Genomic DNA, 16,953 nt, shown 5'->3' with positions numbered 1-16,953 from the left:
GTCCACATGAAAAAGTTTTAAGACAACAGATCTGAAAAGGCTGAGTGAAGAATGTGGAAATATTGAACCCATGTTGATCTAGAACATCTGGTACAAATTTGATTTTCTACTCACACCAATGTTGAGCTTTCTGATCTCTTTCTGCAGTTGGATGAACTTGTGGTACACACAGAGCGACTTGGTACAAAATAAGTGCATTGACTGGCACAGATTCTCATGATTTATTACATTAACATCGGGCTCCAGTGGCTTGTTCTCTCAGCATCCGATAACAGGGACTGAAGTTCATGGCCCATCAGAGTCAACACTGTATTCCGTTTTAAATTGAAAACAAAAATTTGTGACGAAAAAAAAAAAAAAAAAAAAATTAGAACTCTCCCCTCGAATCTAGCCACTGATATAAAAAGTGGAAACACTCTGTTCCACTAAATCAACTGTTATCAATTTTATGTGCTAAGCATGCTGTATGCCCAGCTATTCCCAGTTAAACCGTTAGCCACAGAGACATCACAGATTGAAATTTGCAAGCTATTTCTCAAATTAAACAGGCCACCAAGTTTTCCTTTTCTAAAAAAAATTTAAAAAGACATTCTTTGGTGAAACAGAAAGGCAGGCATGCATAAATAATGAACGAACAGAAAAGGCAAAGATCACCTAAAATACAGCAATGTAATGATCAATCATGACTTGAACTTTAGCATTTCACAGCATAAACTTTGACTCTTACTGAATGCAAGTATGGCGTGTCTTATTGAAAGAAACTGTTGAAGGTTCAAAACATTCACACCTTGTAAAGTCTGAAGTTTAAAATGGATCAATCCTTGATGAAAAAAAAAAACAACAAAACAAACAAACATACAAAAAAAAAAAAAAAAAAAAGAATCCAACAAAGACTTTAAATTTGTGATCACTGATGAGGACACTTTTTATGGCCCTTAAATAACAAATTTTTGAAACCCAACCTATATTTATGTAAAGGCAAGCCGAGTTAGACAGAAGACAGCAAATAATTCCGCCAGCCACAGAGCTGGTTCAACACCAATTTCTTTCCTCTTTCAGCATGTTATGGCAAACAGATGATGGCACACCAATGCAGGACACAAAAATGCAACAAGCTGAGAAAAATGGGAGCCTCTCAAATGGCAGCTGTATTTCCACTAACCATCTGACTCATGGTTTCTATTCTATTTAACCAATATCTAAGCAGCACCATTTCCAATTTGAAGGTAACATGTCTGACCAGATGCTGAGCAGGAGTGTTAAACAGAGTGTGCTTCCTTCCCACACCTGGTACAAAACAAAGCTTTGTTTTTTCAGGTTAGAAAACGGGCCCAGACCAATCACTCCTGAGCATCACTTAGCTGCTGAGATGTGGCTTTAAACCGTGAAGACTGGCATCTGTAAATCCTGCCCAGTCTCTTGAGTGGAAATGACTAACATTGTTCAAAACGGTCAGCAGAGGTGGATGCGAAACACATTCTCAAAGAAGCCCACAGCATACACTTCCTACATCTCCTTCTGTTTCCTCAACGGTACAATTCACCAGCAGTGTTTGCTTCATCTTGCAGTGGCTTTCCGAAAAGTTATTGTCTCTTTTTGTTCCTTCCGTCGTCTTGATATTCTCTAAGCCTTCAGCTCTCTCCCGCATGTATGCTTTAACCTGTGCTGCTGTTGTCACCTTGACCCCCTCCCCCCCTTCACTCCCTCTCTCTCTTCATAGTCTCATGTCCGTCTTGTCCTCGTGACGTCTCCTCGACCGCTAGTTTTAGCTCACAGCCGACAGAGGCAGAACAGCGTGGGGATGAACACCCCAAACGCCACAAGGATGGGAAACATTAGGCTGCTGTTGTCAGCTGCGTATGGGTTTGGTGTTCGGGGGCCTGACTGGACCCTGTTCTTAGAACCTGTTGGGACTTTTTTCTTTCCACCTTCCTCGCCTCCTTCACTATCTTCCTCTTCCTCCTCCTCTTCTTCAGTCTTCTCCAAGCCAGGGTGAGGCTGAAGTTTTGGTACATCTGTCAAATAAAAAAGGTCGAACAGTAAGAATGGTACATAACAAGTATGGATATGTCTAAGCACTGGTATATAACTACTACTAAGTCTAAATCTGCCATACAAAAGTGCTTACATGAGCCAGACATCAGAAACTCCTCAGTATATTGAGTTTTTATGCAAAATGCTAAAGGTTACAGTATGTTTGCAGTCCCAGGACTCACCTTCTACTGTCCCCTTCATTACATAGAGTGCGCAGATTTTGGGGTTGTCATAATAACCCTGAAACAGAGAACAGATCAACACCCCAGGGTGGACAAAATAAAAAAAAAATAAAAATAAAAATTAGGTATTTAGGAACTAAAAACTGCAGTTTCAAAAGCACAGTGGAGTGGTGATTAAGTATAGCTGAATAAAATGGTACAACTTCAGGTAAAAAAAACAAAGAAAATACAGTTTCATTGGTCAATAATCACTTTCGCTTTCAAGAAACACGATTGGAGCACCCTTATATTACTATGATGCTCAGTTTGACACAAAAAAAAGAATTATTAAAAATGCCTTCCTTCTTTGATTTTAGTCTGTAAACGGAGCAGACAGCGTGTCCCACTTATATTTTTTTTAGAGAAAGAAAATACAAAGAGAACCAGTGATTTACAAATGATAAAATGAAGAAAGAGGTCACTGTGGAAAAACTTTTTTGATGTATCTCATCCTACAAATTTAGCCTACAGTCACGTGTTCTACAAACCCACTAGCATAATCCTTCCATTTGTTAGAACCCAGGGCTTAAAGGGAATACTAATCATGTCAGAAGAAATAGAACACATAATATTCCTACCGCCTGCAGCAACCTCATGAGTATTTGTGAGTATTTCCCAGACTTAAACAGAATCAAACGTAATCTCTCTAACTGTGATGTTTTGCTGTGTTGGAAGTAGTGTTGCAAATATGGGCCAAGTAAGAAAGTCATTCTGTGCCAGTATCTACAGTGAATAACACATTGTAGTTTGGAGCATCATAAAGTATTCCTATTAAAGTCTTGAGCATTTCTGCCAAGTTGTGCTTCAGGAGATTAAATTAAACCTATGCTGATACACAGCCATCCACTGTTTCAGTCAATACAAAGCCATGCCAATAGTAACAGAAGTGCAGTATCCTAGTATGAGATAGTGCTGTATTGATAACAAAGAGAACATAAAGCAAATGTAATACATGTCAGATTGTATGAAGTGACTAAAAAGTACAGATAGCATTGCTGTTGGATAATGTGAAGGGGAGACACAACCAAATTACCAACACCGCTGCTGCTGCATGTGGCAGGAGACAGTAGATGTATTACCGGAGAATAAAATGTGACAAGGAGAGATGTGAAACAATTACTAACCTCATCAGAGGCTGTTTTCAATGGCTGAGAATGATGGATTCATGGCCAGGCTACAGACTTCAAAGTCCTCCAGCTATTTCTTATTTATACAGTACTAACAACAGATTTTTGGATATTGTAATGTCCTTTCATAATCAAAGTAACTGGCAATCATATCTATGAAAAGGGGAAACAAAGACAAGGAAGCACTAACGTGAAGAAGAGGTGATAAGTGGAGAATTTGAAACTTGATTTACACAGAAGGGTAGTTCAGTGAGAACTAGGGAGCAAAGTTAAAAGCTGCAGTACATGACAAGTAAACAAATATGATAAAGGCCAACCAGATTGTGGTCTGTTGTCACTCATCTGCATGGCCCACACACTCCAACTGGCTGTCAACAGCCCCTTTCACACAAGGGAGTTCATTATGTAAATGTGCTGTCACTTTTATATGTCAGCCTCCTGTTTCAATAAGTGACAAGACTCACTTTTTCATAAAAGCCATGATGGCAGTTTTACTTGGTCGGACTAACACTTCCATAGAGCTCAAGTCTGAAACGAATGCAAGTTAGTATGCAGAGATATTAAGTGGGTGACTTATTCTGCTTTCTTCTGAGAACTATTTTCCTTCCTTCCACATAAAAAATTTGAAAAATATTTTTTAAATTAATATTAATATTTTAAAATGTGCATTGTTTACAACCATGTTTGCTTTAATAGTCGACCAGCAGAACCGGTGAAATCACTGGAAGGAATGTGTCACACCACCTTTGTATGTGTGTGAATGTGTGTCCTCACATGTGAGTATGATACAAACAAAATGGGGACCAACTCCTCATAAGCATTGCTCCATGGCACTACTAGTCACAACCTCCACAGAGCACCTTTAACTGATATTGCAGCAGCATACATTTATAGAGGCTCTTTTTCTACATTATGTCCTACCTGATCAACCTGTTTCAATGTCAAAATGCCATTGAAAAGTGTCACTGCAAAATAATCAAACTGACACTCTTTTTCACAGACAATGACATCAAGAAATTTCTCAAGTAATTTAAATAAAAACCGCTCACCTTTACGAATTCCACAGTGAGCTTGCCGTTGAAAGTGGACACCTCTCCTTGCACACTCAGCTTGCCACGTCGAATAGAGAAAGGCACTATCTCATCATGAGCGGTACTGTGACCTACTCGATCAAAGATATCCAGGTCCTTCACCACCACATGGCCGTTCAGACGGACGTCAAACACCTAGAAGAGCATATTTCCAAAATCAATAGTGATAAACAGCCAACATTCATGTTGTCATCAATAGAGTACACTTATGGGTATTCAAACAACTCCCCAAATCCTGTCTGAACACCAATGTGCAGTGACATGTATATTAAAACAAACAAGAATGGCATGCCTTTCGTTTTGGATATGAACTGGAGAAAGAAGTGTAAGTAAAGTATTAATTTTAAAAAATGTGCTCAAAAATGTGCTCATTGCATACATTGTCCACTCAAACTACCACTCTGCAGATGAAAATGACAACTTTATTAAATACACACACTACATTAGACTCGAATATCTCCGATATATCAATTGCCATACCTTTTGCTGCGACTGGGCAAAGTAAACTTCTGCATACTTCATAACCAGTATATAGTCTCCTTCCTCACGAATGGGAACATCATATCCAAAAGTGTCCTCGTTGTAGCGCTCTGTCTGATACAGAATCTGGTCCTCTGGACTGGAGCGCAGGATTGGCAGACGCACCCCATAATCGGAGGCTACAAAGGAGAACAGCGACCGGGTTCAGTAAAACTGATCGGGTCGGAAGTCAAGCAAAGCACCACATTAGGCGAGCCCCGACCTTTTCCTGCACTCAGGGAAATACAGTGCCCTTCACTCCAACTTTCAATTACAGCCTCTCTGTTCTTGTAAATGACTCTACAGTCAATTAGATCGCATCGTCACCTGCTTCCTCTATATGCTGAGAGGGGCGGAGCTGTAGCCCTCTATGCTGACTCCTCGTTAGATTGTAGTTACTTGCGGAAGCCGACCATAAAAAGGTTGTTGCTGGAAATTTCTCAAGCTCCGAGGAGCAGCATTTACCTTCACAATGTCACTCTTAGCAGCAACTTGCAGGTGATATCCCGCAAAACACGAAGACTGATATTAGCGGTCAACCGCCGCTAACATAAACTCACCTTTACCAATTTTCCCTTCCAACGGGTCCTTTTTGAAGTGAATACCGTGCAGGTCTACATGTGCTTCACCCCCGGCATTTACAGCCCAGATGACTCGTTCAGCGAGGCTGGGGCCCCCGCCTTCCGCCAAACACCCCTCTGCCAGCAGCGACAGCACCGCTGCGAACAGCCCGGCGACAAGCTGCGCCGTGACCCGCTGCATTGCCACACACAGCCTGGTCCTAGACACAGAGAAAGACGGCGCCGGTATCTGTTTGCATACAGCACAGACTTGGTTTCAGCATTAAAATAACCCTTCCACACGTAACAGTAACCACATACGGTTTGCTAGCGCCAGGAGCTAGCAAACTCGCCTTTGATGACATGCAACGTGATATCTTTAAGTTAGCCATTATGCTAACGTTAACAGTACCAATACCGGCAGTAGCATTAGCACACAGAGACCCGCAAAATGACAGTGAACTTACATACAAGTATTCTAGTTTAATTTTAACAGATTCATGACACAACGTTACCACCCCCGTGTTACTTAGTCAAAAACCGGAAGATAACGAGAAATCAGCAGCGAGTAACGTTGGTCAGTTAGGCTAGCTAGCTAGCCTACCTACCTGTCTAACCAGAAATATTTGGTCTATGAGAGCCCAGCTAACGTTCATGCAAATGTCTCTTACCTTCCCCCTTCACCAATGCCTCCAACCTATCTTTTGCCAATGTGTAAGCTCTTCTCTGCTGATACAGTCTCACCTGCTGCTTTATGGTCTAAACTGTAAGATTACTTGACTGTGTGCAGATATGCTCAGAGTCCACAGCCTGCTACACCGACTTTCATTCAATGCGTGTATCGAAACTAACATTTGGTCTCAGTGTGCAGGAGGCGGAACAGCGCTACCTAACCTTAGATTTCGCATGGCCAATGACTGACAGATACTCGGTCGAATCACATTCTCCTGTCAAGATTTCCTGAAACCGTTTAAGACCATTTCGTATCACAGACCAATCACATCCTACTTTGTTATCACTATGTACAAGTAGCGACTCAGATTGTGTTCATCAAGAATATCAAAAGTCACAAGTTTTGAGGGTTGTAAACAATTTTTGCCCATATTCTGACCTTGACTGACAGAAACGTATAGAAGAAGCCCTGTGTCTTTTTTACACGTCAAGTGATGCGCTGAGAATGTGTGCCCTGAGTTTAGCCTCTCAGGCAGAATTCTCAGTTTGTGTCCAAACCTTCATATTTAGATTGAATGGTAGGCCAAACGTTGAGCATCCATCACCTAAAACTAAAGCTTGCCGATTACACGGTGAACTTAAGTCTACTTAAGTTTGAAGTTTAAAAAAGTGAGAGCGGAAAACTCGCTGAATTTCAATGAAGGTTAGCGTTAAGATACCAAGGCCCTGGGGCAGATTCTGTGAAAAGTGAAACCCCCATTATTTTACCATTACTTGCCTTATATTGTTGTTATAACGTGGTTTCCTTTGCTTTAATCAACAATAAGTCCATATATATATATATATATATATATATATATATATATACATATATATATATATATATATATATACATACATACATACATACACATACACATACATACATACATACACACACACACACACACACACACACACACACACACACACACACACACACACACACACACACGTGTGTCGTGTTCTTTGCTCCTTCCGGTCTGACATCCAATCAGGAGAGTCCAACGCAGCGCGCATACGGTGCACTCGACAGATGACCAGAAGGGAAGGAATAGAGATAGTTGCCAAGGCAACAGCATTACCTCTAGCGGTGACACATGTTTAGTGATTGATTTTTACCTAATACAGCGTTGGTAAACATACGGCAAAATGCCCTCTGTTCTTCAAATAAAGCAAACATACAGCTTTGTATGGTTAAATGGTTTGTTACAGTTGGTTTTGTAAATTTATCGTCAGTATTTGCAATACATTATCAGTGAACGCCCACAACTTCAAGTGCAAACTTTTGTTGCTGTTGGCTTGGTGCTGCTGCTTGCAACCCTGTTTCTCCAGGAGTGGCCCAGAGGCAGTATGTTCTAATGCAGTTTTGTCATGGATGTTGCTGTGCCTGCGGCAATCTCCTCTATTTTTTCCAGATGAAAACTGACTCTCGCACTGAACATTTTAGTGTGAATATTACTGGGTTCATTTTAACCTGTTACCAGACACTCCTGTTTTTTTTGGAAAAGCCTGAAAATAATGTACCCTAAAATAAAAAGTTTACTGTTCTTCAAACCTTGTGATTACAGTCATAACCCTTGTCTCCTTTGAAAGGACCAACAACCAAAAACTCAGATTGAGTATAAGAGATACTGACCCAAAGTTAGAGAGGCACAAACATGGCTTTCAAACAATGTATAATTTACCAAGGTTGTGTGTTAAGATTGAGTCTGGTACAGACTGAAACACACTTAAAGTAGCACTACCAAGGCCAAGGCATCCCACGGGCGGGGTGGTATATTTTAAAAGGTTAACTGTTTTTAATTCTTTTACAGTGGTTCGCAGTGTTACCAAATAGTTTTAGCTGGAGAATAACAGTGAAATAAACTGCACTTGCTTCTAAATACTCTCTGTCACTGCTGCCCAAATAGAGCATCTCTTTATGGCACAATTTATGCATACCGTGTCACTACGTAATATGTCTTTTATAATATGTGTAATATGTTTGTAGTATAACAAATCTTTCATCAAAGCTAAATTAGTCAAAGGTCACACAGGGACACAGCATAGTTATTTACAGTCATTTTCATTTGATGACTTGGACAGTGATGGTTCACTCTTTCTACAGGGAAAATGTACCCAATATGCAGGCTTACCAGAGACACGTATGAATAATAGATATTATGAGGAGGTTTGTCCTCAAGACATGCAGTGACAGCACACAGTGCTATACTGATATGCTGATAATGACACTTTAACAGGAATTATCGACACGCAGTAAAGGTAAAGAGGTAGTTTGAAACTTAAGGTCCATAACAAAACAAGCTGTTGTCAGTACGTTTGAGTATGTAGGCTACAGTATATTTTCATTTGATGTCTAAATAACAGACTCAAAACCATTTTCTACTATATTGGTCCTGCATTTTCTTCACAATTTCTCCACAGGTAAAGGGGCTCAAATGTAAACACCTTTTATTTCTCCACAATTAACTTGGCGAAATATTTTGTTTACTTTATTAGACAAAAATGCAAATGTGCAAACTGAATTTAATAAATTTCTCTCTTTGGCATGCATAAAAATTGCTTCGACAACACAGATGTGTGGAACGTTACCACAACTACAATCATATTGACACTGAAAGACAGTACAGGTACAACATGATCACATTATGTTCACATATGTCGTTCCCACTGTATGTTCTCAGACAAAGCAATATGGATTTTCAAAAACAGACTAGGTTAAAGACTCCAGGAATTCAAATCTGTGAGTATTAAAAGACAGTCTGGAGAGTGTGCACACCACAGCAGGCTAGTTTCAGTGGGCACTTTGGTTGTCTGGATTGAAGCTTTGAAAGAGAGCTGTGCATCTTTGTAAATAGTGTTTCAACTGCCCTTGATCTCAGACCATGGAGAAAAACATACAGTATATGAAATGCTTTCAGAGCTCTGTCTCTCATTATCAGACATCTGCTTCTTTGTTGTTTGTAGTTGTCAGACAGTGATGCTTTTATCAGACTGGACTAGCACAGTGAAAAATCACAGATGGTCACACATTTACAATACAGGTGTGATATTGCCACATGGGTTCCTTGGTGGAGCACCAATGTCACGCAAAGGACATTCCACTTACAATTTCTAGTATAACACATACTGTGTGAAAATGTAATGAAACAGTGCACTGATCTTTTTATATCTTTTCTACAGGCGTTCACTCTCTCTTCCTCAGTTTGTTGTACATCAGAGGCGACATTCCGCCAGTCACTTATTTTGAACCATGTAGGGGATGAGACAAGACACCAGCAATCTAGCCACACAGGAAGTTATTTAGTGAGAATTAAAGTGCAAAAACATAAGTTGAACAATCATCAGCTAGGCTACAGCAAATTTTGCCTCACTCGAACTGGAGACTTTTCAGGAAGAACACTTATTGATTGAAAGTGTGAGGTGACTCCTTGCTCCTTAACATTCAGGAGTTTTAATTCCAGTGTCATTCAGATTTGGATGGCTCAGAAGATCTTAGCAGGTGTTCTGTTGTACTTGGTCAAGTATAGAGAAGAACACAGCTTCACATTCAGGACCGATCATTTTATGATCTTAGCGAGACATCATTCGTACAAACTCTGTGAAAAGAGAGGGGGAGGATGACAAAATGCAGCAGTTGCTCCACACTCTACTGTACTCCTGAAATAAGTAGTTTGTGAAAGCTGCTTTACCTTCAAAGTCAACAAGCCCATCACCATTCAAGTCAACATCCCTTAGGATATCTTCTACTTCCTTTAGACCCACCTGGAAAAAAACAGGTTGGCAGAAGTAAGTGGAGCACCAAGCTCATAGAAAAATGGATTCGATACTCTCAGTTAAACTACGATCCAAGTCTTACTTGTTGGCCCAACAGCTTTCTCATTGCGTCTCGGAGCTCCGATGTGCTTATGGCCCCGTCACCATTAGTGTCAAACTAAGAACCAAAAGCAGAGGAACATCATTAAAAATGGAAAAGCTACTAGTAAAAATCAACATGATAAGAGCTATGATAAAACAGTTACCAAAATCTGAATCTAGACACTTTTACCTCTCTAAACGCGTCTTTTAACTCTTTTATTCCAATCATGTCTGCAGTTTCGGCGAGGAGTTTTGGGCCCATCAACTCTACAAAATCCTCAAAATCAACATGACCTCCCACTAAAGAAAAAGAGATTTTGGCACAGAATTTCAAACCACAATACACATAAAGGATCAAATTAAATGTGTGACATATAAATGCACAAGACAAGTCCTTACAGTTCATGTTTATCTGTTGGCTCAGTTCAATCAGCTCCATTTCAGTGGGCATGTATCCCATGGTTCTCATACAGTTTCCTAGATCTTTACAGCTGATGAAACCGTCCTTGTCCTTGTCAAACTCTTTAAAAGCATCCCGCAACTCTGTTGAGAAAGAACAGAAAACTTAATATTAACTGAACTGTATGGCTGTCATTTTTCCTACATGTTGTTTTGCGCATGTAAATACATATTTTTGCACCACACGTTAAAACTTGTCTCCCTTTTCGTTTAATTTTACTTTTACGTTTGTTCTGTGAAGCGCTTTGACAAACCTGTGTCGTGGAATCATTTTACATTAGATTATGACTGCTTAACGTCGGTGAGAAAACACTAAAGAAAGAGAAACTTACCATCCATTTCTTCAGGCCGCAGCTCTCTGTCCTATTAAGAAATAACATGTAATAATTGGTCGGTAGAAAAACAAATTCACAACACATGAATAAAAACAGTCATCATGATCACACATCATAACAAACACATTCTTCTGTGTATGAGGTACATGAAAACGTACCGCTGACGATGCTGTGACTCGAGTGATGCCGAAACCTAAATCAGCAACCTTTTCCATCACAATCCTCAGCTGTTTAGTCAACCTCAACTTAAGGACGCCCAACAATAGAAGAAGTTAAAAGTCGACTGGAACTATCGCACATCTTGATGACAATACCCCAAAGTATAACTAGGTCACTTTCTATCAAGCATGACTGGGAGGCGTAAACCTCAAGTTCACAGAAGAATGTGGCTGTTTCTACTTTTTCAGAGCCTTTAAAGGGCAGAGAGAGACAGAGAGAGGGAGGCAGACATATCCCAGAGCCTTCAGGGGTTAACAGCAGGAGCAGTGAGAAGTCTAAACACAACAGTGAGTACTGACGTCAGGCCCGAAGAACTGCCTGACCGGAACCTCTGAGATAGAAAACACAGAAGGCACATGAGGCCAAAGAAGCACAACCAGCCAATCCAACATGCATGCATGCTCAGCACCATCTGCACCTTTCTCCGCTCACCACTGCCAGTTCATCATCCATCATCACTTACACTGACATGACGTTTGGGGAAATGTGCTTATTCGCTTTATTGAGAGTTAGATGAGAGGACTGAGACCACTCTCCTGTCTGCCTGCTAGAAATGAAGCTACAGTACAGCCAACAGCTGGCTAGCTTAGCTTATAGCGTAAACACTGTCAACAGGGGGGGGACGGCTAGCCTCTGGACAGAGCCAGGCTACATGTTAACCTTGAAGACATGAGAGTGGTTTTGATCCTCTCATCTAACTCTTGGTAAGATAGCGAATAAGTGTATTTCCCAAAATGTCAAACAATTTATTTAGTACTTTGTGCACTTACTGTACAGTAATACAGATATGCGTATCTGTGAGAGGCAACCAGTGGGACAAAGCATTGGTGCATCTGCATGGCTACACCTGTTTGACCCTTGACCTGTTTCAGCCTAAAAGGTTGGAAAACACTGATGTAATGTGAGTAACAAATGTAATAAATGTTGTAGCATTCATGTGCACTACACGTATTCACAAGTTCCTTAACACCCATGTAGTTATTTGTGAGCTTCCAGGCTCAGTCACTTTCCAAACCTGTGTGTTCCCTACCAGCAGATGGCAGAACACCAGTCAAAGGCCGCAAGGGTGGAAATAGTAAGAAATGATGATGGAAAGTAAGAGTCTCTGTAACCCAGTGGTGAAAGTTGTTACTGCAGCTTGTTTGGTAATAATGGAAATCCTGTCCAGGTAAGCTCTACTGATATGAATAGAGACAGGAGTAGATAAAAAAGGGTGTTTGTCCAGACTTACGTACAGCCTGCCTGCACTTGGCCATGCCTTTGCTCAGGAAGACACAGGTTTGTCCCAGTATGTTGCTCACGAGTACGCAGTTTTGTGTCATGGAAACAATGGACTCCTGATAAGGCCCAAGATACCCTGCCTGGCCCATCTCCTCAGAGGACAGCACACCTCTGAGTCTCCTCTCAGCATCCTGGAACATCTTTCCAGAGGGGTGCAGAGACAGAGTTAGAGATCCTTAGAGGCTTCAGAGCAGAATGGAATAAAGGTACAAACCAAGGGGGGGTGTGTATGATAGTCAGTGTAGACTCTACATTCTGGAAAACAGGCACTAGAATAAATGGGACTGTACTTCTCTGTAAAAGTATTATGTGTGTGCGTGCGTGCGTGTATATGAAACAATGTTGAAAATATGAAAACAAGGCAGAAATTTAAACACATAAATAAAGCAGCATGTTGCCAACTTTCCACTCATTGTTCATAACTGTTTACGTACCAGCGTTGTACGGACTGGCAGCTCACTCCTATACACTGTCATTGGAACAGTAAACATACTCAGAAGCACAGAGAGGGCAAGCTAAGGCACCAGGGAACAGGCTACATGTGTTATCACATGAAAAACATTATTCTGTGAAGACATATTTTCTCCTGTGGGCCATACAGTGCTTTTCAGAAAACAGTGCCTGTTGCACACCAAAGGTCTGCCAAAGTCTGAAGCCATTAATCTGACACGAGGTCAACAAAATACACACCAGAGCCATTTACAAGCAGTGCAGTGGCAGAATAAGTTTCAGTTCACGATAAAGTTACTTTCATTACAAACCACCAACATTAAACAGTGTGGATATTAAAACTCCATTATTCTAAACCTAAACTGAGTCTAGTATAACTATGGCACATGTCGATTTTGACCGTTTTTGTAAAGGCAAAGACACAGTGTGCAGATATCATCAAAAGCACACATACAGATAGAAATGTTGTTAATCTTCTATTGTGTTTTTGCAGTATGATGACTGACTTCATCAACATCCATGCGAGTTTGAACAGAAAGAACAAAAACAGTTGCACACAACCCTGCAAAATTCTAAACAAAATTTCCATGAATGCCACACTACTGTCACATTTCATTTAGAAGGTTCGGTTTAGAGTGCACCACAAAATCCCCCCAAATCCACCGAACAAACTGCATCACAATGAAAACAATCTTACCGTTCTCAGAGGCCAGGCTAAGCAGTTTCCCATACCAAAAGAGAAAAGAGACACTAAAAAGGACCATGAGGACTTTTTCTCCTTTAAGTTTGCAGTTTGGGTTTTGAGAGTAGTGCAAACTCTGGTTTCAGCAATACCCATGAAGCCTGGGGTGCTAACCTACAGTTGACAGAAAAAACTGTGAGCTGCACTGTACTGCACTATCTGGCATAAATGAAAGGAGCCAAGTAGCGCCAGTGACACGGTGGGAGAGAGAGAGAGAGGGGGAGAAGAAATACGAGTGAGGGTAAGAAACTAAATGAGCGAGGGAAGTGGACCAAGGAGGGAAAGAGAAGTATGCCTATGAAAGGAGAAGAGGATGAGTGTCTGTTAGATATTTCACCCAGCTGTCACACTGACCAAACTGTTGTAGTTATTCCGTGAACAACACAGACGGTTCAACACAGCATCACAGGCACCAAACATGAGAATAAACAAGAGAAATGTGATAAGCTGGGTCATCCTTCCTACTGGAAATATATACAAAGCTGCACCAGACGGGTAACCTTCTACTCCGACGTGACACACATATTTCAAACGTGTCAAAATCTGTGCCAGGCAAATTTACAAGAACACTCTGTGTAAGGATCTATTTCCAGTCTTGCTGTCCTTCTTACCTGAAGTCTCACTCTCAAGAGCTAGACTAATTTGTCAATTTGCATCGTTGAGATTGCATTATGAAGTCCTATATTTGAATTTCATATTTTCGCATGTGCCCTTGTTTTTCCGGCCTCACGCCCCCACACCACACACATCCTCCTGTGCCCTCTGCAGGCAAAACAAGGTCACTCCGACCTCCAGCAGCCACATGGCAGACTGGGAGAGGCAGGAATGCAGTTACTGTATGGTCCCCCTGTTACCGTGAAATTTGTATCTACATGTGTGTGTACATTTGCAAGAGGAATACTGTCAGAATCAGGTTAAGGTATTTGTACACCGTCTGTTCACATGTATTTCCATTTTGGCAAGTCAAAGGACTACCTGTAGCCAGAGCAATGAAAATCTTGTTTACTTTGAATGCAGGGTTCAGGCAAAATGCCGAAGGCAGCGTGTGCATCTCTCAAACCACGCGCTGCATTTCGGCCCCTCATTGAACTCCTCTCCACCTAGCTGTCTCATCAAAGACCTTTTTCAGGTCACGCTAATGTTTTCACAGAGCTGCTTGCAGACTGACTCACTGCTTATTTGTAGAATAGGCTTTCATACTATAAGTAGCTTATTAGAAGATTTTTGTCTTGAACCCACAATGGATGCTCACCGTGTTCCCATAAGGAGCTTGTTTTACGGCTAAGAGCTTTTCCTAATTCTGACATGCATGAATCCCCTCCGGATTCATGATCAGATTAAAAATAAATGCCATGCATGGAAACAAATAAACTCTGACTTCGGTGGAAGAGACCGGGGAAATGTCCTCAGTAAACAACATGTTATCCAGAGTTTAAGCAGCAAGGTGGAGCTTTGTGAGGACTTGTGATGTAAAACTAAAACTGGTCGCAAAACCACATCTCTGATAAGAATCCAAGCATAATAAAATGAACTCATTTCCTTCGTATAAATAGATCTGTGGCTCAAAATAGAGCCTCCATCCCCAACAGGAACATCAAAGTGTTCCTGATAGAATGATGCAGGAACATGAATATATAGCTCTGTCTTTGACCAAATACACATTAGCACATCAGAGATTTCCACCTCTCTGATACCAGAGCAATTGATCTGCCCCAGCACGTCCACTTCAATAAGAAAGGGCTGCCTGACTGAGAAAGTCTGTAGGAGGTAGTACTGTATCTACAAATTACGTAAGAAATGAATGTGTAGAAGAAGCTTTTGCCCTCCATAGTCTGCCCAGTAAGAACAGTGTTTGCAGACTGCATCACCGAGCACATTAGCCTATTGATTGGAAAGAGGACGTCAGTGGAGCCAGAGGCCGCGGTTAACCATTTCTGTGGAAATTCTAGTAACAAAGTGCTATTTTCAGCCTCAGTGACCTTAATGCATTTATGAGTTTTTTTTAGATTAAGCCTACTAGAGACACTGGTGTCATCCATTCGAATTTGGTTTACAAAACCTAACGTTCACTTGGTAAACCTTGTATTAGTCCAAGCCATAGAATAGGCTGTTCCAATTATGTTCTACATAAATTGGGGTTTGGGGGGGTCACTGTAACAGCTTGTCAGAGGCCACAAAATTTCCAGGAACATTCCTGCCCTCCCTGCACTTCACACACTAAAACTCTTCAAATGAATTTAACCAACTGACCAGTTGTGGGGGGGGTTTCATTCACACAAAACTATGTTAGGCAACCTACAGGTAAATTCATTTCCCTATATTTCAGAGCCTTACCTGCCCAAAAAGTGAATTGAGGATGGTGCGCAAATTGATATCGGATGCAGAGGAAGCAGCACTCGACCTCCGGGAGCGACGAGATGACCTGCTCGACAGCGGGGCCAGGGAGCATGAGGACGGGGAGAGACTGCTGACCTGACCGCCGCTATCGGCCGAGCTGCCCCCCTTATGGTCCCTCGGCTCACAGAGAGGAGCCCTGTCGTCGTTGCTGTCCGACAGCGAGGGCACCCTGGGCACCGGGCGGGAGTGAGTGTGACAGCGACGGGGGCGCTCAGGTTGAGGTGCTCCTGCCGCCGGTGGACAGTCCTCCCGGTTGTGCTTCCTGCGGTGGTGGTGCCGGTGCGCTGGCTTGGATGACCTGCAGCGTTCCCTCACACCTCGGCCCGCCTCGCCGTTTGGCTCTGGCGGGTCGGGAACTTGGCTGGGAGGGGCATGCGACTTGCACTTGTCCCGAGTGGCTGCGTTATTACTACTGTCCTGGCTGCCGATAAGGGAGGGGTGGCACAGGGGTCTCCTGGCACTGATGTCGCACTCGGCCGACCAGAAGGACTCCTCGGCTTTGCTGCTGCTCTGGAGGGCGGTGGGACGGTGGTGATGCTGGTGCTGATGCTGATGGTGATGCTGACTTCTCCGGCTTTCTGCTGTACGGAGGTGTGCCGGTCTCCTCGCCGCCGAGGACGGTTTCAGCAAGGAGGTCGTGGATTCAGATTTTGGAAAGGATGAGCTCATAGCTGCGGATCTGGTCCAGCCCGTTCCGGTGGGTTGATCCTCGATATCATTTGCCGTCTTCTCCCCATTGTCGACCCATATTCTCACGCAGAGCCCGGCCGCGGTAAGTTAGGCTACATTTCACCACCGGATCGCGGTGCGGCAGCGCAGCCGGAGCGCGCACAGACAGCGCAACCGCGGGGCACACACGTCGCTGCAGAGCGCGTCACCTTTTCATTGATGTGAATGCTTGTCTCAGGCAGCGTGGCAATGACGTGGGTGTGGACGGTAGTAATAT

The 16,953-nt window shown here is 42.3% G+C and overlaps 2 protein-coding genes across 11 annotated transcripts; both read right to left on the bottom strand.

Moving 5' to 3' along the window:
* Positions 1–893: 893 nt before the first annotated feature.
* On the bottom strand, positions 894–6,417 carry mlec (malectin). Of its 2 annotated transcripts, none has more exons than XM_040155645.1 (6): positions 6,224–6,417; positions 5,553–5,802; positions 4,954–5,132; positions 4,432–4,608; positions 2,217–2,274; positions 894–2,015 (listed from the first exon to the last, which is right to left on the bottom strand). In XM_040155645.1, exons 2-6 carry the CDS (start codon positions 5,752–5,754, stop codon positions 1,771–1,773), a joined length of 861 nt encoding a protein of 286 aa, XP_040011579.1. In that variant the 5' UTR covers positions 5,755–5,802; positions 6,224–6,417; the 3' UTR covers positions 894–1,770. The 2 variants fall into 2 exon arrangements, with proteins under 2 accessions (XP_040011579.1, XP_040011580.1); XM_040155646.1 differs by having other exon boundaries at positions 5,553–5,773.
* A 2,104-nt stretch (positions 6,418–8,521) lies between these two features.
* Positions 8,522–16,849, bottom strand: cabp1a (calcium binding protein 1a). 9 transcript variants are annotated; one of them, XM_040156349.1, is made up of 8 exons: positions 15,945–16,849; positions 12,373–12,558; positions 10,916–10,946; positions 10,524–10,667; positions 10,315–10,424; positions 10,126–10,200; positions 9,959–10,031; positions 8,522–9,865 (listed from the first exon to the last, which is right to left on the bottom strand). In XM_040156349.1, exons 1-8 carry the CDS (start codon positions 16,674–16,676, stop codon positions 9,840–9,842), a joined length of 1,377 nt encoding a protein of 458 aa, XP_040012283.1. In that variant the 5' UTR covers positions 16,677–16,849; the 3' UTR covers positions 8,522–9,839. The 9 variants fall into 9 exon arrangements, with proteins under 9 accessions (XP_040012283.1, XP_040012286.1, XP_040012292.1 ...); XM_040156352.1 differs by lacking the exon at positions 15,945–16,849 and adding an exon at positions 13,566–13,808; XM_040156358.1 differs by lacking the exon at positions 15,945–16,849 and adding an exon at positions 11,908–12,028 and having other exon boundaries at positions 12,369–12,442.
* Between the last annotated feature and the right edge of the window lie 104 nt (positions 16,850–16,953).

This window comes from Xiphias gladius, chromosome 19 (genome assembly GCF_016859285.1).
Source record: "Xiphias gladius isolate SHS-SW01 ecotype Sanya breed wild chromosome 19, ASM1685928v1, whole genome shotgun sequence".
NCBI classification, from domain to species: domain Eukaryota; kingdom Metazoa; phylum Chordata; class Actinopteri; order Istiophoriformes; family Xiphiidae; genus Xiphias; species Xiphias gladius.
The sequence above is the reverse complement of the archived record's forward strand: the minus strand, read 5'-3'. Positions and strand labels throughout refer to the sequence as shown.